The sequence below is a fragment of the Erpetoichthys calabaricus genome, chromosome 10 (assembly GCF_900747795.2).
Source record: "Erpetoichthys calabaricus chromosome 10, fErpCal1.3, whole genome shotgun sequence".
Lineage (NCBI taxonomy): Eukaryota > Metazoa > Chordata > Cladistia > Polypteriformes > Polypteridae > Erpetoichthys > Erpetoichthys calabaricus.
The window spans coordinates 36,648,718-36,673,020 of NC_041403.2; the positions used below are offsets into that span (position 1 = coordinate 36,648,718).

Genomic DNA, 24,303 nt, shown 5'->3' on the forward strand with positions numbered 1-24,303 from the left:
GGGGCGGAAATTCTTATTCACTAAAGTAATCAATGTACAGTACATACAGGAAGTAAAAATTATAAACATTCTAGGAGTTTTTAAAATTTAAAGTTCTGATGACCTAAGGATAAAAACTTATCTTCAGATTGTTTTGTTTTACTTTTAATTCTCTTGTACCACCTGCTGGAGGGCAGTATCTTGAACAATGAGTGACCAGGATGGGTTGGTCATTAATGATTTTCCTGGCTCTGTGTTGGCAGTGGGGTCTGGAGGTGCAGTATCTTCCAGGGCAGGCAGAGAGCAGCCAATTGTTTTCTCTGCCATGGATGCTTTACAGCCAACATACCATGATGAAATACAGTATGCTAAAACACTCTTGATGGTTGAGTGGTAGAAGGTCAACAGCAGCTTCCCCTTTGTTTCTGCTTTCTGGAGATGTCTCAGAAAATGCACTCACTGTTGGGATGTTTTGACCAGAGAGAGTTTGCTGTCCAGGACAGGTCCTCAGAGATGTAAGTTCCCAGAAACTTACGGGAAGTGACCCTTTCCACCAGTTCCCTATTGATGTTGAGTAGGGCTAGCTCTGCTCTGTGTCTCCTTAAGTCAATGACCATCTCTTCAGTTTTGCTACAAACAAGGTGTACGAACATTGCTGATAAGAATGGAATGCAACCGAGCCACTCTTCAAGTGTCATAACAGAAGGTCTGACTGCTTGTGTCAATGTGATTTTTCAGTTCTTTACTTTAATAAACTTGCAAAAATGCCTAAAATCCTGTTTTCATCCTGGCATTCTGGGGAACTGAGTGTTGTTTGATGCTGGGAAAAAAATGAAATGATTTTAGCACAAGGTTACCTGGATCAGTAGATTGAAAAATGGGGTAATTTAGTCCAAAGTTAAAAAATATTTGTATGCTACTTTAGCTGAACTAAGTATTTTAATATGTAATATTAAATAATGTGTAATAGTTTTTTAATAAATGAAACCTTAATTTTGTTATGAATGTAACTCAGGTTTCAGTGTAAACTCTTTATTTTACATGTTTACTGAAAAGTTGCAGTCTACATAGACTCCAAAAAAACATAAACCTTCTAGTGATGAAAAGTTTGGAAAAAATGTGAAAGTCTTTACAATATTTAGTAATTTTATGCAGTTTCCATTAATGAATAAGGCATAATAATTAGTGGTCCGAATTCAGTTTAGGAAAGTGCTTTTGTATTAGAAATGAAAATGCAGACTTGTAGCCCTGTCATTCCTCTGCAGTGGTGTGCTATGCATAAAGCAGGGATCTTGAAAATCAATGTTGTTCCTTGTTTCAGTATGCCAGACATCAAAAGTATCATACCACCTTTTGCATTCTTTATTATTTCTTTTACTTAACTACATTTTACTTTTAAGTGGTAATTTTTCCAAACTCTGCATTAGGTAGTAGATGGAGTGCATAAATATTTTTGAAGGTCTTGAAATTTGTACAAAAGAGAATTCTAATAAGATTTATATAAAAATTAACAAAACACTAAACAGCATTATGAAAACATGTTATAAACAATACAATAATTTTAGATTGATGTACTGTATGTGCTTGCTACACAATCCTGGCATAATAGACAATGGTTTCTAATTATTTGTCTGATTATCATGTGTAAATAGTTAATGTAGATGATCCAGTAGGGAGAGAATATGACTGAATAAGATATGTTCTGTGTGAGCTGAGGCAGCCATTCTCTAAAGTATTTTTCTAGGCAGATGAATGGGTTTTGAGCACACGGAGTTGTCCTTGCTGTATGTCTAATAAAAGCAAACAGAAGGTTCACTTGTGTGCTGATGAGAATGTACAAGGATTGATTTACTAGTTAGCTTTAATGTAATTTAAACCTTGGGCAGATATTACTCAGAATGCTAAAACATACCAGGTAATACTGAGCTTATTTTCAAGATGACTGCTAACACTGTCAAACTTGATTTGCCTTAGTATTTGTTACTTTAGCTTACTTTCCCTTAATTTTTTATTTATTTAATACATTTTAATGAGTGTATGCTGATTTATTTAGAGAGATCATGTCACATGCCTTGTTGTCACACTCCACCTATATAAGATGGTGGTGACATACAGCAATTTATAAAACTAATTCTTACTAGACCACTTAGGGGTAATACAAATCAATTTAGTGCCGCACCTTTTAGCAATGTTATTTTTGAGTAAAAGTTTTGTTTTGGCTTTGATTGTTGGTTCAGTTAGCTTTTGGGTCCTCAGACCCAAGCCTCTATTTTGACTGTGTTTTTTGCCAGTCCATTTAGTGTTTTTATCCCCTGGTTGTACATGTGTTAATTATTCTTGATATTAACATTGGTAGAATACCCTGTATAAACAAAAGTCACCCTTATAACTTCTTAACCTTTGAGGAAGCATGATGAACACTAGTGATTAAACCAGGTTATACAGTAATCCCTCCTCCATCGCGGGGGTTGCGTTCCAGAGCCACCCGCGAAATAAGAAAATCCGCGAAGTAGAAACCATATGTTTATATGGTTATTTTTATATTGTCATGCTTGGGTCACAGATTTGCACAGAAACACAGGAGGTTGTAGAGAGACAGGAACGTTATTCAAACACTGCAAACAAACATTTGTCTCTTTTTCAAAAGTTTAAACTGTGCTCCATGACAAGACAGAGATGACAGTTCAGTCTCACAATTAAAAGAATGCAAACATATTTTCCTCTTCAAAGGAGTGCGCGTCAGGAGCAGAGTCTGTCAGAAAGACAGAGGAAAGCAAACAAATCAATAGGGCTGTTTGCTTTTAAGTATGCGAAGCACTGCGGCACAAAGCTGTTGAAGGCGGCAGCTCACACCCCCTCCGTCAGGAGCAGACAAAGAGAGAGAGAGAGAGACAGAGTTTGTTTTTCAGTCAAAAATCAATACGTGCCCTTCGAGCTTTTAAGTATGCGAAGCACCGTGCAGCATGTCGCTTCAGGAAGCAGCTGCACAAAAGATAGCAACGTGAAGATAATCTTTTAGCATTTTTAGACGAGCGTCCTTATCGTCTAGGTGTGCGAACAGCCCCCCTGCTCAATCCCCCTACGTCAGGATCAGAGAATGTCAGCGCAAGAGAGACAGAAAAGTAAGCCGGGTAGCTTCTCAGCCATCTGCCAATAGCGTCCCTTGTATGAAATCAACTGGGCAAACCAACTGAGGAAGCATGTACCAGAAATTAAAAGACCCATTGTCCGCAGAAATCCGCGAACCAGCAAAAAATCCGCGATATATATTTAAATATGCTTACATATAAAATCCGCGATGGAGTGAAGCCGCGAAAGGCGAAGCGCGATATAGTGAGGGATTACTGTATTTAACTTAATTAATGATATGGTTAATGTATATTCAGCTATAGGATTATTTTACCACAATAATTTACTGTGACATTAGAAGAACTATGTGATGGCATTAAACACAAAGTACATAAGAACTGAGTACTTGTTAACTAGTGGGTCTGTACAAAAAAGACATTTTATTGCAAGCTGTCCAGTTTTGTTTGCAGTACAAAAAATTATTAAAATGCTCTTCACATGCATTTTATTTGGTGATTTTTTGATAATTTTGGTTTTAAATGTGGCCATTGTAATAAGGTAGATGGAGACCACTAAATTTTTTTCTTGCTTACAGTAAGTAAATAAAATTAAATAAATGTTTTTGATATTTACTCCTCATTTTGAAGTAAACAAATGTTACAGTTTGCTTCTACAAGAATTAGGCAAATTAAGTAAATTATTTCTATGTTCCTCAGTGTAAATAATCTTTCTGTTGGATTCAGGTTCTAGATATTGGAGACAGCCTAACCATTCCTGATGAATTCACAGAAGAGGAAAAGAAGACAGGAATGTGGTGGAAGCAGCTTGTGGCTGGAGGGATGGCAGGAGCTGTTTCAAGAACTGGGACTGCCCCTCTTGATCGAATTAAAGTCTTTATGCAGGTAAAAGTTTTGAGCTCACAATGTTTTTGTATTCAACTGCCAAGAGGGGTTTTTGCATTTCGGTAAAATATGAACTGCCTGTACTCTACAACCCTCCCTACCCACCTTTGGCCAAAGATTAAAAGAAACCTAAAAATTCAAAATGCTTAATGACTTAAATAAAGGTTCTAGAGGTATTTATGTCTTTGTCTGAAGCTGAAAATTAACAAAAATTAAAGCCTGGTTTTCTACACAATAGAATGAAATGGAGAATAGAATTTCTGAAAGATTATTAACAGATACACATTATTTTCAAAATATATATTTGCACTTGGGGTGTTAAAATGCAATAAAGTTGTTCAAACATTTTGTACAATGAATCACAAATGTATAGATGTTTACGTCGCATTTGTAATTTAATGTCAAATTACAGCAGCTCAGAACTAGTAGGTTTAATTTTCAGCGTATTTTTATGCATTCTGCTAAGCACTGGAAAGTCATGTGGACCACACTGTACACTGGCATGATAAGGGTATAGGCTTTACCATTTATTTAATGCTTTAGGCTTGCAAATATTTATCATTGTAAAGCTAATCCACAGGGGAAAAAGATACATAGATTCCGGACACAGGATTTACTTATGTATTTTGGGAACGAAAACACTGTCTCATAAAAGTAGGTATAAAAAAGTTGAGGACCTTTAAGTAAAAGAAACTGAAACACACTGAACCAGTCTTGTGACTGCTTGCTTTCTTAATGCTTTTCTTAAATTCCTAAAAATCAACTGCCACAGCAGAGAGTTTTTCTATAGTAAGGTAATTTCTTTCTCCTCTGTATTCTTCCAAAATGTCTTTTGAGGAAGATGCTAAACAGACAGGTTCTTATTTTGACCCAGTGCAAAAGTTGGGAGAGGACTGAAACAACTCCTATAGAAAAACCTGTCTGACATTCTCCTCTACTAAGGGATTTCACATACTTTGAAATTTTCGACACTCTTGTACACCATTAAAAGGCATTTAAAGCAGCACTGGTGTCGGTAACCAGAAAAGAATGTGGAGGTTTTGACTGTGGTCACATTAAGTCACTAGAATATGAAAGTGTATATTCAGATTAATCTATTAAAGAAATAACAGTGCTAAAACTGCATGAAAGCAATCATGGGCTCCTGGATACGTAGAGTCAGAGAGCTGCAACATTTCCTTTGTTAATGTGACAGGTTAACACTCACACTTTTCCTGCAGACAAGTTGAAAACAATGTACTTTCTATTGTTATGTTTCGTTTGCATTGCTTTTATTGTCATTGTCGTTTCACCAGGCATATTTCCTTTGAATAATCATTTTTTGAAACCAATTATAAAATATTTTTAATTTTTACTATTGTAGGTGCATGCATCAAAATCGAATAAAATGAGCATATCCAGTGGCCTCAAACAAATGGTTAAAGAAGGTGGAGTAACATCACTGTGGCGTGGTAATGGAGTTAATGTTATTAAGATTGCTCCTGAGACTGCCATTAAATTTTGGGCTTATGAACAGGTAACGTTTTCATTATTTCTTGATTATCCTTTTAATAAATGTTAGTCTTAGAAGTATTCAGCAGAATGTAGCTGAGCATCTTTAGTAGCCTTTTAAAGGAAATGCTAAATCGAGAAACTGAGGGATCTTTATCTGATCACCATTACATTCTAAGGAAGCTACGCATAAATGGGATGTGATGGTGCTTCATTTCAGGAGGCAATATTCTGGGCATCTAACAACATGCATAGACGTTGCCTGTGTATAATTGTTTTTGATGAGTGCATTCAACTGACCCATAATTAATTCCTGTAATGTTTTGGCATCTCACTTACTGTCAGCATTCAGCTGCTCATTGCAGTTAGGTTCACAGTACCATCATTTCCTTCTGTCACCTATGTTGGCCTTGGTTCAACTTTTAGAAACTGTCATTCCATGATGGAATTTTGTAGACCATCTTGACTGTGGCATACAAAAGGGGACTGTTCCTGGTAAACATTGACTAGGTGACAATGAAATCTCCAAAGGTGTTTTGCTGTCAATTTAATGATGTAACACTGGAATTTTTTAATTTTGGGCATCTCTGATGACATGGTTCTGAATGTAAGATGCATTCAATACCCATCTATCCATGCTGACATCTTCTAAAGCCAGAGCAGGTTTGCAGAGAAGCTGGAGCCTATCCCAGCAAACACTGAGCATAAGGTAGGACAATCCTTTGACAAGATTCCAGCCCATTGATGGATGTACACACACACATATATCCAGGGCCAGCTTAGCACATCAAGTCCATCCAGCCAGCATGTCTTCAGACTGTGGAAGGAAACCCATGACACAAGGAGAACATATACACTCCATGCAAGGAGCACCCAGGTCAGCAGCACTACGTAGAGTAATGTTTTATTTTATTTATTATTTAGCCATAATTTAAACTTATAAGTAACTGGAAATAGAAAGGCCTAGCAGTCATGCCAAGACAAAAACTAATAATAGATGTAATATAGTATAGTTTTCACTTTTAAGTTTTTGAGTCCTCTATTTGTCCATTTGTAACATCAAGTATGTACAGGTTATGTTCCTGAACATCATAGATTTACATTATCTATTTACTTATATTGAAGGTTCAAGTCTTTTAGTTGTGTTTTGGTATTGTCTCTTTCTGTTATAAAAAGCCACATATACAGTAGATGCTATCTATGGAGACACATTTGCTCTGCTGACTTATGATCTCTATACATTTAGTTAAATAAATGTGCATGGATGAACTGCAGGTCTTTTCGTGATTCTTCTTTATTTTGAAGAGCCTTCTGTTTTAGTGAACACTTATAGTAATAAAACTTCTTATAAGACCACTAATTGTGTTGCCTCTAGCTATAATTATTTTTATGTAATCACATTATACCTCAGATGTTGTTAATATTTCTATTGTCTTTTGAACTGATGTGTAGGATTCTTTGCTTTCTATTTTTCATAATTGTAGTACATTTCTTTACTTTCCTGTAGTACAAAAAGCTGATTACATCAGGTGATGGGAAGATCAAGCCCCATGAGAGGTTTATTGCTGGTTCCTTAGCTGGGGCCACTGCACAAACTATTATTTATCCTATGGAGGTAAGGCTTATTTAATCATTCTAAATTTACCCTTGATAATCTGCTGCATAGATCAATGTCCAAATACCCCAAATATTTTATTTAACTTTTTTTATATTGTTTAATTTTTTTGAATATCTTTTTTTCAGTGTTTTATATGTATTGGCATAGCAATGGAAGCATTATGGCACATTCAGTTTAAGCTCAGGAGTTTTTTATATTTAGGGATTTTTCTCTGTTATGCCTTAATTTAGTGCTGGGTGGTATGACCAAAATTCTATATCACGGTATTTTTCAAAATTATACCGGTTTCACGGTATTGGACGGTATTTTTTTCCCCATGCATGAGTGGATGTTAACCACATTTTCCATTGCAGTTCCTGGCTAAGAATAACCTATTCCACTGGCATGAGAATTATACATTGTACAAAAAAACATTTTAATGTGCACACAAGTATTAATGCAGGTTTGCTTGGCCCCGTAAAGTGATAGTTTTCAAGGGGGTGGCACTAATGAAGAGAAGGAATCACATTGCATGACAGATGCAGTCAAAATATAAAGCCTTTTTATGCAAATAACTTACATTAAAATTTTGACAACATATTTTCAACCATCCAAAGAGGCATTTAGACTTAGTAAAATATCCAGAGGTGCTTGTCAAAAGTTGTATTGCACTGAACATGTCTTAGAAAAGGAATAAAGAGTAAATATTTTTGTAAACCAACTACACTTAGTTAATGTTAACAATCTCTGTCCACTGACATGTTAAAGTGACTTTTTAAACAACTTTACCATCATTAAACTGCATAATTTTTAAACTAATAAATAATAACAATACAATACTGTAAATAAAAGTGCAACTTCCAGTAATAATACTATTACTTCCAAGACTTCAAAGCCCAGGTGCATTACACAGTACTCATCAAATTAAAATAAAATAAAACAAGTACAACTTGGTGATAACATCTTTACCAACTGAGCCATCATTAAGGCAAACTGCATTAATATCGACCTTGCTTCAAGCTAAGCTATATACATAAATAATAAAACTGCAACTTCCATTTATAATGCTATTTGTGGTATAGCCCTACGGAAGCGTATTTAGGGCCGCGGTGAAGAAAAAAAAAAACTATGTCGAGATTAAAGTCAACAATTCCACTTTATTCTCAGTTTATTTTGTCATTAAAGTAGAATATCATAAACTAAACTTCATCCTAAAATCAATGTTTAATTTACTAGATTTTCTCAAATCCCGTTATAAGTTAATGTAGCACATTACATGCTTTGTGTTAAGTGTTCCACGACCCAGTTGTTAATCGCTACGTGCTTCTTAAACCGACTTCCTCTGCACTAAGAGGAGGCGCAGGCAGCAATCGCCGCACAGAATACTTTCACTTCATGATATTCCTGCTCTCTGAAAATGTAGAATGCTAAGATAAATTTTCATGATGAAATGCATTAAAGCAGGTATTAAACATGCACGGTAGTGCTCCTCCCTCACAGTAAGGGGTCCCCATGTGTACGTTCAGTGTAGAGAACTTTATGGCAGGTGTGACGAGGTTCCAAAAAACTGGATGTATGAATGGGTATCACACAGGTTTAACCTAAATATTATGTAAATATTGGGTTTGTGATCTGGTGGTCGGAGACACGAACACAAATTCAATGGATGTTCTTCTGAGCGGGCTTTCTTTATTGCATGTGTGCTGTCTCTGTCTGACGTTCCAAAGCCGCAGTTCCTATCTTTCCTTTTTCTTTCTCCACATAACCAATCACCACACGATAAACGTCTTTGTGAAATTAAAACTAGTTATAAACTGAGACCACGGAGTGTTCAGAACTTCAAAAAAATCTTTGTTATATATACATGTTTAATAATGACATCCATTCAGGGTTGCACCCATCCCAGCAAGCATTGTGTGCGAGGCAGGAGCAAATTCTGAATGTGGCGCCAGCACATCGCAGGGTGAATACGAGCAATACATACACTAGCAGGGTCAATATAGCATAACAAAACCCCACATCCTACATGACATTAAAGAAAACTGAAGCACGCTGAGTAAACCCACCAGAAATACATGCAAATTCAAGGCAGGAAACACCCGGGACCCCCTTGCTGCGACGCAGCAGTGCACCCTCAACGCCACCATGCCCCAACATGATTAATACATGCTTTAATGCATTTCATCATGAAAATGATATCAAGTATTTATCTTAGTATTCTAAATGTTCAGGGAGCAGGAATATCATGAAAGTAATGCATTCTGTGTGGTGATCACTGCCTGCACCTCCTCTTAGTGCAAGAAGAAGTCAGTTTAAGAAGCACGTAGTGATTAACATGGCTCGGGGAACACAACACAAAGCATTTAATGTGCTACATAACTTGTGACGGGGTTTGAGAAAATCTAGTAAATTAAATATTCATTTTAAGATGAAGTTTAGTTTACAATGTTCTACTTTAATGACAATTTACGAGACTAAAGTCAAAATGTCGACTTTAATCTTGACATAAACGGCAAGAATAAAGTAGAAATGTCAAGAATAATGTCAACATGTCGACTTTTTTCTCGTCATCATTCAACATGTCGTCACACTATTACACAGTACCCAGGTACATTACACAGTATTGAAAATAAAATAAAACAAGTACAGCTTGGCTTGCAGTATTATCCAGTGGTATAGAAACAGTATTCACACATTTGAACATAATGGTCCACATCCGACCTTTTAAAACCAAAGTACTTACAGACAACAGACATGGCTCCTTCTGTGTCATGTTCAACTTTATCGTCTGCTACAGTTTCAGAATGTTCTCTGTCCATTTTCACTGTTCAATACCTTCACTAATGCATGTACTCCGTTGCATGCGTGTTTAGCGGTGCAGCAGTGAAAAAGGTCCCCCCTTAAACAGTTTTCTGCTGCGCCACGTTCCGAACGTTGTTTAGGCTATTTAAACCGGTCTTACGGTATAAAAAAAATCCATATCATAACAAAAATAAAAAACGGTTTTTGGTATGAACTGGTATACTGCCCAGCACTACCTTAATTACAAAATGACAACAAATGTATTCATTTATTTTTCTGAACCTAATAATTCCATTACATGGCATCAGGGAGCTAAGGACTATTCTAGTAGCAATATGCACAAGGGAGAACTCAGTTTTGGATGGCCAAATAAAAACTTGTTCCCATACTCTCTAATGCCAGGCCAGCTTAAAAACACCAGTTAACTTAGCAAATAACAGCAGTTTTAAGTAGTCATAATGTCTATTCTGTTCTATATATTGAAGCCTCTTGTAAGCAAATTGTACAAAATCCCAATTACTTATAATACATTTTAATGTAAACATGCTCAGAGAATCTTGGTATTGTTTGGGTTCTACTTGCACATATGTTGTAAACGTCATCCTGAAAAACAAAAAATACTAATGACGTCATGTAAGCACCTAAGCACTTGTACTGGGCTCTGCTGAATCAATTTGCTCGTGCTGACAAATCAACAGATAGGACTCACTGAAAAAAAGTCATTCAAACAAGAAAGATAAGTTTGTGAATCACCCGTCATTAACCCTCATTTGATGTACACTGTATATTGGGGTGGAGTGTTGGCTCTGAGGCTAAGGATCTGTGCTGGTAATCAGAAGGTTGTCGGTTCGAATCCCCGTCACTGCCAAAAGAGATCCTACTCTGCTGGGTACTTGAGCAAGACCCTTAACCTGAAATTGCTCCAGGGGCGCTGTACAATGGCTGACCCTGCGCTCTGACCCCAAGGGGTATGCGAAAACTAACAAATTCCTAATACAAGAAACTGTATAAGGCGAAATAAAGAACAAAAAAAAAATCATTCACCAACCAATCATTACAGAATAGAAGTCTGGTGTAAAAGCTACAGTTAGACACTTGTCTTATGGTAAAAGCTGGAGTTGAACTTCTTAAAATTTCTGAATCGGAGTAAGATGCTTCTGTCCACCAGATGACCGCTAACCCTGGTGACAGCATAGGAAAGCCTGAATATGAAACTTGCAGTTTGCAAGTGTGTTATCTTAAAGTCAACTACTCCAGCAAACTTAAACTACGATTGCCTGTTTAAATTTAACTGACAAGAGTAGAGAAGCAAGAAACTGAAGACAAAACAACGTCACTTTTCAAATATTCACAAGCTCGTCTCTGTGTGCGCTATACCAACGATTTTCAAGCAAAACAAAAGAAAGCTAATTTGCTCTTTTTTTAATCACAGGTTTTACACTCACCATGATTAACTTTTATCAGTATTAGAGAACCGAACAGTGCTCAGCACATTTTACATGTATTTTAAAAAATAAATTTTAAATAAACTTTATATAATATACTTAATATTCATATATAATTTTAAATATTAAATATTCTGTATAATTATTGGTTAAAAGCCATTTTTACAAACATCAGTCATGATTTCAGAAAGCCCCAGTGTAACTGTTAGATCATATACCTGTGTGTCTATGTGCTATATACTGTAACTTGGCATTCCCAAAGTTAGTTTGGAGAGTGCCAGGACACTTGAAATCCATTTCCACTATTAAAAAAGTAGCATGGATTGACTTAACTGTTTCTCTTATTTTGTATTACTGATTGACATTTTTGCCTATAAGGATATGATTTCAATTTTAAATTCAGTCAGATTAAAAAGGGAATCGACTTTCGGCCCATATTATCCTTTTATCCCAGTGAGCCATAATGGGCAGGTCTAGTGAACAGGAGGAAGTGACATCATTTGTTGTCAACCGATGTCTTCTTATCCTGTCTAGGAAGAAAAGTGGAAAAGCATTTATAGATCATGTCATTTTCTCCCCTTCCTCTTGCTTTGTGCCTTTATAAGAGATGCTGCAAAACCTTTACAAGGCTTACATGTGAGATATTATGTAATGTGCATTTTGTTTAATTGTAACTAATGTATGGATTTTGAGGGCAAAATGATTTTTATTAACATTCTAAAAGTGAAACATAAGCATACTTTACATACACATACACGTTAGGTGTTTTGCTTTCAGTGTATTTTTGTCAATAATTAACCCTGTTAAATGTTCTGTACTGAACCTTCTAAACAGGAACATCAGAAAATGTATTTTAAAATGTGTTTTTCCATAATTTAGCATGTTTTGAAAGGATAGATGGATCCATATTTATACTGACTTGACACAATGTGGATTTTTGAAAACAATTCTTTTGTCTTTCTCTTATAGGTCATGAAGACTAGATTAACTCTCAGGAAAACTGGCCAGTATTCAGGCATGTTTGACTGTGCTAAAAAGATTCTGAGGAGAGAGGGTGTAAAGGCCTTTTATAAAGGCTACATTCCCAACATTCTGGGCATTATACCTTATGCAGGCATCGATCTGGCAATTTATGAGGTATTTATTATATCTTGTCCAGTCTGATTTACATTATATAAGAATACATCTATTGATTCTTTGTAGCTAATACCTTTCAGTTGTTTTAAAATTTATAGTACATCTTAGTTTTACTACATGTAATTTATCCATTTTACTGTGAAGTTTTTCTCTTCAGGGTTTGAAGAATAAATGGCTGACACATTACGCTAAAGATTCTGCAAATCCTGGTGTTTTAGTTCTTCTGGGTTGTGGTACTATTTCTAGCACTTGTGGCCAGCTTGCTAGTTATCCCCTGGCTTTGATCAGAACTCGTATGCAAGCACAAGGTAAGCTTCAAAATCTAAACTGCCATCTTTTTTTTCTGCTGTCTTTAAGAATGCTTTGTTTTTGAAGATCAACACTTAATCACCCCTTAAATCGAACCATATATGTATAACCAGTTACATGTACAATGGTGCTCCCAGTCACAGTACAACTTGGGCAGTCAAAAAATATCATTTGCTGTTATGTGCATTTCAGGAATCTGACTTTTAATGACATTTGAAAAGATATTGTGTACAGGTTCAGAATTCGTCGGCCCTATTCCAAACAAGACAGGCACTAATAGCCACATGAAATGTCTTTCTTGGTGTCACTTTCTTATCATGTCTGCTTGTACTGATCAACTTGACTTTGCAGCACTCTTATAGTTATTGTAAAATTTTTACATGATAAAGGCTCCAAACAAGCAGCTGAAGACTAATTGACGCTTCCTGTGTTTATGATATACTATTATTAAGGTCTCTGTTGCCGGTAGTAATTATCTTGGCTGTATATTTGGAGCAGATTATTACAAAGGTTGTCCGAAATAAAAGGGGAAAAAAAGTACCAGATTTTATTTTCCTTCAGGTTATATACATTAAAAGCTTAATGAGCTGTAAAACCTATTGAGCTTAGCACCTAGTAGTCATCGTAGTAGTAGTAGTAGTATTGTCACATGTACTGAATATAGTTAAGTTCTTACTAGCACGTCTGATCACCTTTTAATAGATACAGTGGGGCAAAAAAGTATTTAGTTAGCCACCAATTGTGCAAGTTCTCCCACTTAAAAAGATGAGAGAGGCCTGTACTTTTCATCATAGGCATACCTCAACTATGAGAGACAAAATGAGAAAAAAAATCCAGAAAATCACATTGTCTGATTTTTGAAGAATTTATGTGTAAATTATGGTGGAAAAAAAGTATTTGGTCAATAACAAATGTTCATCTCAATACTTTGTTATATACCCTTTGTTGGCAATGACCGATGTCAAACATTTTCTGGAAGTCTCCACAAGGTTTTCACACACTGTTGCTGGTATTTTGGCCCATTCCTCCATGCAGATCTCATCTAGAGCAGTGATGTTTTGGGGCTGTCGCTGGGCAACACGGACTTTCAACTCCCTCCAAAGATTTTCTATGGGGTTGAGATCTGGAGACTGGCTAGGCCACTCCAGGACCTTGAAATGCTTCTTACGAAGCCACTCCTTCGTTATCTGGGCGGTGTGTTTGGGATCATTGTCATGCTGAAAGACCCAGCCACGTTTCATCTTCAATGCCCTTGCTGATGGAAGGAGGTTTTCACTCAAAATCTGACGATACATGGCCCCATTCATTCTTTCCTTTACACAGATCAGTCGTCCTGGTCCCTTTGCAGAAAAACAGCCCCAAAGCATGATGTTTCCACCCCCATGCTTTACAGTAGGTATGGTGTTCTTTGGATGCAACTCAGCATTCTTTCTCCTCCAAACACGACGAGTAGAGTTTTTTCATCTGACCATATGACATTCTCCCAATCCTCTTCTGGATCATCCAAATGCTCTCTAGCAAACTTCAGACGGGCCTGCACATGTACTGGCTTAAGCAGGGGGACACGTCTGGCACTGCAGGATTTGAGTCCCTGGCAGCGTAGTGTGTTACTGATGGTAGCCTTTGTTACTTTGGTCCCAGCTCTCTGCAGGTCATTCACTAGGTCCCCCCGTGTGGTTCTGGGATTTTTGCTCACCGTTCTTGTGATCATTTTGACCCCACGAGGTGAGATCTTGCGTGGAGCCCCAGATCGAGGGAGATTATCAGTGGTCTTGTATGTTTTCCATTTTTTAATAATTGCTCCCACAGTTGATTTCTTCACACCAACCTGCTTACCTATTGCAGATTCAGTCTTCCCAGCCTGGTGCAGGTCTACAATTTTGTTTCTGGTGACCTTTGACAGCTCTTTGGTCTTGGCCATAGTGGAGTTTGGAGTGTGACTGTTTGAGGTTGTGGACAGGTGTCTTTTATATTGATAACGAGTTCAAACAGGTGCCATTAATACAGGTAACGAGTGGAGGACAGAGGAGCCTCTTACAGAAGAAGTTACAGGTCTGTGAGAGCCAGAAATCTTGCTTGTTTGTACTTATTTTCCACCATAATTTGCAAATAAATTCTTTAAAAATCAGACAATGTGATTTTCTGGATTTTTCTTCTCATTTTGTCTCTCATAGTTGAGGTATACCTATGATGAAAATTACAGGCCTCTCATCTTTTTAAGTGGGAGAACTTGCACATTTGGTGGCTGACTGAATACTTTTTTGCCCCACTGTATACTGTATACAGGTCAAATACCTAAGTAACACATTTTTCAGAGTAACAAACACTTATTGTAATCGAACAAACATTCATACATCATGTTAAACAGATTTTGTTTAACCAAAAATGTCCACCGAAGATAATAACGCAATGCAAAAAATACTTAATCCCGCACCTACACTTTCTCAGAATGTTGGAAAACCTGCAACAGGCTGTGCCTTTCTCGTTGGACCAAAGGAAAGTAACAGCCTGTTGTGAAACTTGTGGTCTTTGGCAGTCTTGGGGAGGCCTGGCATGAGTGTAGACGAGGCTGTACCTGAAGAGTGTAGCAGATATAGAAGGAGATTGTGTGTTTTCTTGAAGTTTAGTGTTGTACTTTTTTGTTTTCTTTTTTGGGGGGAGCACAGTGGCTATGCTGCTGTTTTGAGTGAATATTTCACTGGATTATCTGTTATTATGTAGCTTTTATGCTCTTAAATATTATTTTAGAATGGAAAAAGACAGTGTATAGAAGTAATTAAAAAGGCAGTTAGGTTATATACCCCAATACAGGGCACATGAGTTTAGGGCGATTCTTCTTATACCGTACATACCAGTGAGCTCTCACCTGCTGCTAGTACTCTCTCCATGTTACAATAGCAGCGCTAAAGAGAGTCCAGTGCCAAGGCATGAGCTATGAGGAGAGATTGAAGGAGTTGGGTCTTTATAAGTTAGCAAATGGAGATTAAGAGGGCACACGACTGAAGTGTTTAAAAGAGAAGGGAATTAGTATAGTGGATCCAAGCTGTTACTTTAATATGAGTTCTTCCTTAAGAACATGGTGAAAATTTTCTATGGGTAGATTTCTTTTTGTTTTTTTATTTTATATGAAGAAAGTAACATTGCATAGAATCAAGTTAAACTTAGACAACAAATGACTTTATAGTCAAACTAGAAAAAGAAAGAAGATAAGGGGAAAAAGTTAAAAAAGAAAGAGAGGAGAGCCAGCAGCATGGGCAAAATTAGTTAGAAAAAAAAGGGAAAATGTCCTTTTTCTCCCCAATATAAATGCTTATTTTAGAATTGAATTAATTAAATTTTGCCATATTTTTAAAAAGTTTTGAATTTCATTTTTTTTTCAATTTCAAATACAATAGAACAGGGTGGGCAGAGTCAGTCCTGGAGGGCCACAGTGGCTGCAGGTTTTTGTTCCCACCCATTTGCTTAATAAGAAGCCCTTATTGCTCACGTAACACTTCTGCTTCATTTTAGTGGTCTCGCTCGTTAAGATTTTGAACCCTCTCTGCTCATTTTAGTCTTAAACAGCCGTATTTGTGGTTTTTAATTAGCAGAAAGATGCAAATGACAAAAGAAACTAGCATTTCTCCATTTAGCACTAACAAGCCATGAAATTAAATTATTGTCAAGGAATGTTTTCTAATTAAGAAGCTTGGTTGGAACAAAAACCTGCAGCCACTGCGGCCCTCCAGGACTGACTCTGCCCACCCCTGGGTCACATCAGTTACTCGCTGACTTATAAAGGGTGGGTTGGGATTTTTCCAGTTAAGCAAGGCAAGTCTGCGTGCTAGTAGTGCGGTAAAAGCCATTACAATCAGTTTGACCTTCTCCACTTCAAGCCCATCTGGGAGTACACCAACCTATGGGTAGATTTCACACAAAGGTTAGAAAGTTTCTTTTCACCCAGAGAAGAGTAGACACCATGGGATACGTTACCAGCTAGTATGGTGGACAGTTGGACTTTCAGAAGTTGACTTGATGTTATTTTGGATTGACCAGCTTTGTTGGCGTCTTCTCATGCAGGTGTCTGTAATGCTTTAAGGCCATGAGACATGAAGGAAAATTCCAGACATGGGTCACAAGTGATGTCAAATGTTAACGAAAAACACTGTGCCTTGTCCTGCTTCTTTTAAAGCGCAGGGAATTAGGAAGCATCTTTGTTTCAACGGTGCCACAGGGAAAATACGACTTGTTACAAGTTTCTAATTACTATCTAAACAAATAATGGCCAGTGAAGTAGTCCTTCTCTCCATAAAAGCATTCCTGTTTTTTCTGTGTTCGACTTTGAAAACACTGAATGTGGAATTAAATAAACAGCGATAACTGTACAAAGGCTTTGCCTTTTTCTATGATATTTTAAATTAAAAAAAATTGAAATTTGTTTTTTGTTTTTTTTTCAGCATCCGTAGAAGGAGCACCTCAACTTTCCATGGTCAGCCTCACAAAGAAAATCATAGTAAAGGAAGGCTTTTTTGGACTTTACCGAGGCATAGCTCCCAATTTTCTGAAAGTTATTCCTGCAGTCAGCATTAGTTATGTCGTGTATGAATACATGAAGACTGGTTTGGGGATTTCAAAATAAAGCCCAAGAATACTGTAGTTTACAAACAGACAAACACTTGCAAGAAGATCAGCAGAATGTTGGTTTTATGTCTGAAATAATTAGTTTTATTTTGTGCCATTGATTATTTTGAAAGACAGTTGACATCTTGGCAAGCTGACTTATTTTTTTACAGAAGTAAACTGTTTTTAGGTTATAATCATAAAACAATACCTCGGTGCTGTGCTAGACACTCTGTAAAGAGCTCGGGTATATATTTTATATGTTATTTTTTATACCATTTATGTGAACTTGAGTATGCTTAGGTTTGTTATCAGTTTCAGGGTTGATTTCTATAGCGAGGCACTATATGAACTTACAGAAACGGCATCTCTAGCTTTCAGTCCTCACAGTGCATGCTTGTGCTCTTTTACTTTATTTCTTAACTAATCACACCATTTGTTTCATTAAAATGACAGTTTTTGGGATTCAGACATGTCCCCTGTCCTATTTCTGAACCAGTAGCATTGGCTGCAGGGTAGGAACAGACCTCAGCCATTACAGACACCCTCATAAGCAAAACTCACTTGCTCAAACTTTGAATTTCCAGTTCCCCAAACACACAAAAGAAACAACACAAGGATACTAGGAAAACGAAACCAAATCCACAGAAATACAAATCTGGGTCTTTACAGGTGTGAGGCTGCCGTGCTAACCGCTGTACTGTCCTCTGCCTGTTCCGTTACTCTTCACCGTCTGCGAAGCCCACCATTTGAGCCAGCGGCTCTGATCAGACGTTTAAGGCAAATAAACCTGTTGAGTGATAGGAAGCAGGCCTTGAAGTAAGAAAGAAAAATCTTCATTTATTAGCCAACCTTTATTCTATATAGTGCCATCCTAGATACCTAGGATAATTTATACATATATATATATAGTGTGTATGTGGGTGTGTGTGTGTATATATATATATATATATATATATATTTTAGAAAAACTGAAAGTGGGTTACTTGGAGGGATTGGACAAGCAACCTTGTGGTTTTTGGTTCAGTACTTTCTAAAAGAAGTTAATGTTGGGCTTGACCAGAACCCGGACTGGGAAATGCTTCTGTAAAATCATCCTTAGCTCTCTTTTAAGTGTCTGCATACTTAGAAAACACTGGAAAAAAGTAACTCTTTATTGTCTAATGGAGACTATGAAGGCTTTCCTAATCAGTGCCACACACATTAACTTCAGCTGTGTATGCGAACAAGTGACTGAAATGGCTATTTTACGTTTTTTGGTTACTAGATAACAACAATATTAGAAAAGAGTTATTCTTGCAAAAATCTGTGAAGTAGGATTGTTTTTTGATGTGACTTTTTTTATTTTAGACATTGTTTTGTAAATTTTCTTCAAATCCTGCAAAATACTGAAGAATGGTAGTTTATTCTAGGGAAATTAGAGATAGCTGTACCATCAAGTTAAGGGTAGTGGAAAGAACAAGTTATCAAAATTCACCATACTTTGGTGTTGTCTCTGCCAGTCTTTTAGGTCTGCATTGTTTTAATAGCCCTCTATTAATTATGAATCCTAATACAATGGAGGAAAAAGAAGTCAGAGCCAAATCTTAGCTACAGCACATATAAAATCTGCTTTATTAGTGTGTGCCTGTGCATCTTCTGAGGGCTTCACTGTTTATACTGTGTGGATGTGTTTATGGATAGATGTATAAAACTTAGAATTTCTATTACGTCGTGCATACTCCGCTTCTTGCTAAACTCAGGATAAATATGCCAAAAATATGTATGCTGCATGTGTCATTTTTATCAAATTATATTTGGGAAGACACTGAAAAAACTGCTGTGGGGTTGGATACTCGGAATTAAATGGAAGTAACAATTGTAATGATATCCATGTAGTCTGAGGCCTGCTATGCACAACAGTTGCCTTAACATTTTCCATCCTAATTAAACACATTTTATACCATACCAAAGATCTGCCTTTTCTTGAGGTGAACACAAGGATGCCTTACTTCAGATTTCTAGTAGTACTTCACATTTTTAATATCTATCAGCATAAATCTGTCCACGGTTCAATTTAGGTTTTATTTAGATAGATAGATAGATAGATAGATAGATAGATAGATAGATAGATAGATAGATAGATAGATAGATAGATACTTTATTAATCCCAATGGGAAATTCACATTTATTTATTTATTTTGTGAAACCGTATCCAGTGATAAGCACTGTACGCTACCTATAAGTACACTGTTAAAAACACAAGAGAAAATGACCTACCTACAACAGAAAACATCCTCTCTCACTCTCTCTCATTATATACTGTATATATATATATATATATATTTGTGTATATATATGTCCAATGAACATGGCTTCGATTGTCATGCTGTCCAAAGTATTCACTGAGGGCTTGTGCCCTGTGCAGTACATAATAAGCATTTTCATCCTTCAGCCTTCATGTGCACAAACTGTTGGTTACAAATGCTTCACAATCTCATCTATATATCTGTATGTATACTGTATATAATATACTATATACACCTATATTATACATATATATAAAATATACATTTATTAGGCCTGGGAAAGTTGACACGTTCATTTTGCAATTAATATGGCCTGTTTAATGCGTTAAAAAATACTGTTGCATTCAGGGCCGGCCACGAGACAAATGCCTCAGGCAGTGCTTTGGTCAGGGTGGCATTTTCATTTAATTTTTTTTTATTTTACATTCCAAAACAATAGTAAGTTTGATCTAAAGAATTATATACACACCCAGTGCCATATTTATATACTACTGTACCTTTAAAAATGTCGTGAAGTAAAATGTTCATTTACAGGTTTCAAGTTTTGCCCTGCGGTGGGCTGGCGCCCTGCCCAGGGTTTGTTCCCTGCCTTGCACCCTGTATTGGCTGGGATTGGCTCCAGCAGACCCCAGTGACCCTGTAGTTAGGATATACCGGGTTGGATAATGGATGGATGGATGAGTTTCAATTTTCTTGATTTTCTGCATACTAACGTAAGTGCAGGGGGTCACAGCAGTCCTGGTGCAATGCTACAGAAAAGTTGTGAAGGTAAAAATTACGCTTTTTTTTTCTTGTTTCTGTAAGAAGGTCGAATCAATGTCATATTACGTATGTGCCAAATAAGTTAACTATGAGTGACACTAAAACCAAAGTAAGTCTCTAGAACTTCCATATTTAACTCGCTGTCTGCCAGGTACCTTACAGTGCTGAATGCCCCAATATAATGAAAACATCTGACGAAACAGATTTGTAATGATTATCTCTACCCATTGTTCCAGTTTGCAGGATCTTCTCTAATTTATGCAAAGAACACAATATAACCATCCAAGTAATGCACGGTGTCAGTTTTTACGTGAGGCAGCAGCTACGGAGATCTTTTTTAGCGTGCTAGGAGCAAAGGTGTAAGTAGAGCAGGGTTTTCCAGCCATTTTTCTGTGGGGGCACACTTTTTGTAACCTAAAAAATCCTAAAGTGGAGGGATGAGGGGGCAAAAAAAAAGCAGCTTGGAGATTGGCGTTTGCAGACACAGCACTTTGGACGGTGTGGCGACGTCCTGCAATCAGCGCAGGGAGCCTCCCCACCTCCCACCCTCTCTCTTTAGGAATGTATTCAGATTCAGGTTGTACTTCCTCACGTAGCATTTTGTTAAAAGTTCAGTTCTAAGGTCACTGTTTTAAGTTCAAACTATGCCATTAATATTTTTTATTTCCTTTGTGTTGATTCTACATTAGTTTTGTGATTCAGTGTTTATTTACTTCATTTTATGTATTCATTTTCTAATTACATTTTAATGTTAGATGTGATTAATTATATACATGTATGAGTTTTTTTTTTTAATCTGTTCCAAGCCCTAAAAATATATATATTTTAAATATATATATATGTCTGTCTAGATAGATATAGATACATGGTTGTGCCCCATCTATCTTGCAATTCCTCATGAACCACTGGGTCTTGGTCTTATGGAAAGCTGATGACGTGGTAGGCACTGGTGAAGCATGAAGTGTGGTTCATGGCAACCTTCGAGAAGTAATGGTGGTTCACCTTTTTTGTTTTCTTATGGCAATCTTATGAAAAGGTGACATAGCAGGGAGGAAAGGAAGAGCAGCAACATCTGCTAAACATGACGCAAACTGCCAAAGCCGATTACGTGTTAGCATGTGCAGTGCGGCAACCTGCTGGTACTGAGGGAGCTACAGGGTGTGGAACCTCGATCTTGAGGGGACTGGAGGTCCGCATGTTGTTTATTATATACACCCAGATGTCGTATGCAGGTAAATAGGTGTGTAGGATCAGTACTGTCACATACACAGAGTCCGGTAATTCGTATGCTAATCAGCATGTAACGTCATCACTCTCCAGCTCTCTCTGTTTAGACAGATAGATAAAAATGTCTGTTGGATCCATTTAACAGATTGTCCAGTCTAACACGATGGCCTTTTATCCGATTCCCGTTTCTGCTTTATCATGATGAAACTGGACAACACAACACCAGGTTTTCTGGCCCAAAAAACAGAAGAAAGGAAATGTAATCATTGGCAATCAGAAAAGCTGTTTCAGTCTCTGGAGGAGGAATTGATCTTTTCCTTTGGCACTTTCTAATTTTTTTCTTATATTATTTTGTGGTAAGGGCAGTAATCGGTGTAAAGGTAATATTGCATAATCAATCTGTAATATAATTAAGTCTTAACATCAAATTAAATGTTATGCCACATTTACAATTGTTTAATTCAAGCAGTGGATTTACTGTGTTCTTTAATGGTTGCATTGAGTTTGTAACCAGTGAAGAATTATCCATAAATGTGACATGAATGGCCCCGAGTTTGATATCCTTCTCAGTAGGTTTTTGATTTAGTCAATTTAAATATGAACCCCTTTTTAAGGAGGTATGGTACCTGCCTGGATTTAATTTTGGTTTTATAACTTTTGCGGAAGTTGAAGATACCACTCAGTGTAAAATGACATTTTATGGATTAAATGGAATTTGAAACTTTTTACAGTGCATCCTTTGCTTTATATGGATTGTAAACTCTGCTTATGTTATGTTTTAAGGAACTGCACTCTCCAATTGCCTTTTTATGCAATAGCATGTATGTCTAAATCATTAAACGGTTTTCTTGTCATGCGACCTCTAGTGTTGTTGTATTTCCACCATCAACTCATCTTGTTGAACTCTTTTACAGGAAGTTTCAAGAGTTGTAGAACAGTCGATTTCCGTGTTCTGAGATTTTAGTAGATTCTGTACCATCTAAAAGCTACCAGTTCTTGAGGGTTGCCATCTTTACTGTATACTTAACTGTTAAAAGCTGTGCACTGCAGCGTAGGGCCAACCTTCCAGCAAGCGTCTTTGTGCCATTTGAGAAGCTGTGATCATTCTACTGACTAAGATAAATATTCTTTTCAGTGTTCTTGATATTCTTGCCATTTTTTTTATTTTAGCATGCAAAATGTGTCAACGTACCATTGGTACAAAATAAAAGATGCTCCCCAGTAAGACACATTCTAGTCAGTTTTATTGTTGCACTCCCAGGGATAGAGCCACCATCACCGTACAGTTCACAAGATAACAGACAGGAAGGTCACACGCCTGGTGTTTGCACCATCATATTAAAAAGTGTTACATAGAAGTAAGCCGCCTTAAATGTAATGATAGGTAAAACACAAATTTGCTAAATGTTACCAGAAAAGGAGGACAATGAAGCTCACCTGCTGCCTGACAGAATAAGAATTGTACATCACGTTCTCACCAGAAGACCTTTAACTGAGAACCTTCATTGGCTATTCTTGTCAAAGTCACCAGCAGCTTTAGAGAATCTGACGTGCAGTGTATTCACAATTCACAGGCCTGCTTTTATTTTTAAAGCCAAATTAAACTTTAAAAGAACATGCAACTAGGTTAATGACATTGAGCTTCACAAACAATATGTAGGCCAGAATGATTTCTAGAAATGTGCTCCTATCTTAGTGATCTAAATACTAATATATTATTCATGACAGCACAGTGGAGAATTACGCGGTTTCTTTTGCAAAGATCTTCTTGGCAAGTCCGAGGAATGCTGGATATCGATCAGTTTTGCTCTTCCATGAATCTGGAATTCCACTCAAACCACACTAGAACACAAAAAAAAAATAGCATTGTGATTATCAGGCTGAATCCATTTGAATGACGTGTGCGTATCGGACTGCTATGGTGGTGTTAACAAAGAAACGGACTGATGACAAGAAACCATGAAAATGTGCACAAGTACCATCATTTCTACTGAAAGGAGTGAGATACGGTATACAGTAAGTAACCGACACCTGCCCGGATATCAACATATACAGTAGTAGCTTAAAGCTTCTTTGTTTTATTTTTTTGATTGACATTTTCAAATTTATTGATGGTTAAGAGAGCCTCCATGGTTGATTAACACACACTGTATGCATGTCTGCTAAACGTTCCTTTAGTAACCTGCACATTGATTTCAGAGGTGCAGTGCTCTTTTTTATTTATTTTTTTGGTACCATTGTTTCCCCGTTTTTTTTGTTTTTGGGAATCAAGGGTAGGGGGGTGGCTGTCAAAAACACAGGGCTTGTTTAAACCCATTGAGGCATCCCTTGTGTGCTTGTACTTAGCCTCGCTATATTATCAAAGGCCTTGCCACATTACACAACTTTCTTTTCAAGTGATTTTTAGTCGCAGACTTCATTTAAATAGTGTTGGCACGTCAGAGGAAGTCGCTGTGCACTCCTGTGACTCCCAGTTGTGTAGTTTAACGTTCCCAGTAACTCACCCAGATAAAGTCATTGGGCTGGTGTGTGTGAAAGCGGACATCGAATAGCGCTCATCTGGAAGCATAATGTAGCTACAAGGAATAAGCAACAGACGTTTTGGACTTGACAAAAGAGAAGCTTGTCTTTCTGATGCTGCAAGTTTTGCGTACCACGACTTATAAATGTGGGGGGGGGAAACGGGGGCTGAGATT

General features: G+C 37.1%; 2 protein-coding genes across 5 annotated transcripts in view; one reads left to right on the forward strand and one right to left on the reverse strand.

Moving 5' to 3' along the window:
• slc25a24 (solute carrier family 25 member 24) overlaps positions 1-22,464 on the forward strand; it is a 57,872-nt gene extending 35,408 nt beyond the window's left edge. For all 4 annotated transcript variants that reach the window (XM_051933099.1, XM_051933100.1, XM_051933098.1 and 1 more), the window contains 7 exons: positions 3,792-3,950; positions 5,314-5,466; positions 6,949-7,056; positions 12,255-12,422; positions 12,580-12,730; positions 17,168-18,241; positions 18,297-22,464. In XM_051933099.1, coding sequence (XP_051789059.1) covers positions 3,792-3,950; positions 5,314-5,466; positions 6,949-7,056; positions 12,255-12,422; positions 12,580-12,730; positions 17,168-17,349 — 921 coding nt within the window. In that variant the 3' untranslated portion in view covers positions 17,350-18,241; positions 18,297-22,464. The remainder of the gene's footprint in view (positions 1-3,791; positions 3,951-5,313; positions 5,467-6,948; positions 7,057-12,254; positions 12,423-12,579; positions 12,731-17,167; positions 18,242-18,296) is intronic.
• Positions 22,465-22,834: 370 nt separating this feature from the next.
• Positions 22,835-24,303, reverse strand: part of selenoj (selenoprotein J) — a 32,529-nt gene continuing 31,060 nt past the window's right edge. Inside the window, exon 10 of the mRNA XM_028811097.2 lies at positions 22,835-23,449. Coding sequence (XP_028666930.1) covers positions 23,348-23,449 — 102 coding nt within the window. The 3' untranslated portion in view covers positions 22,835-23,347. The remainder of the gene's footprint in view (positions 23,450-24,303) is intronic.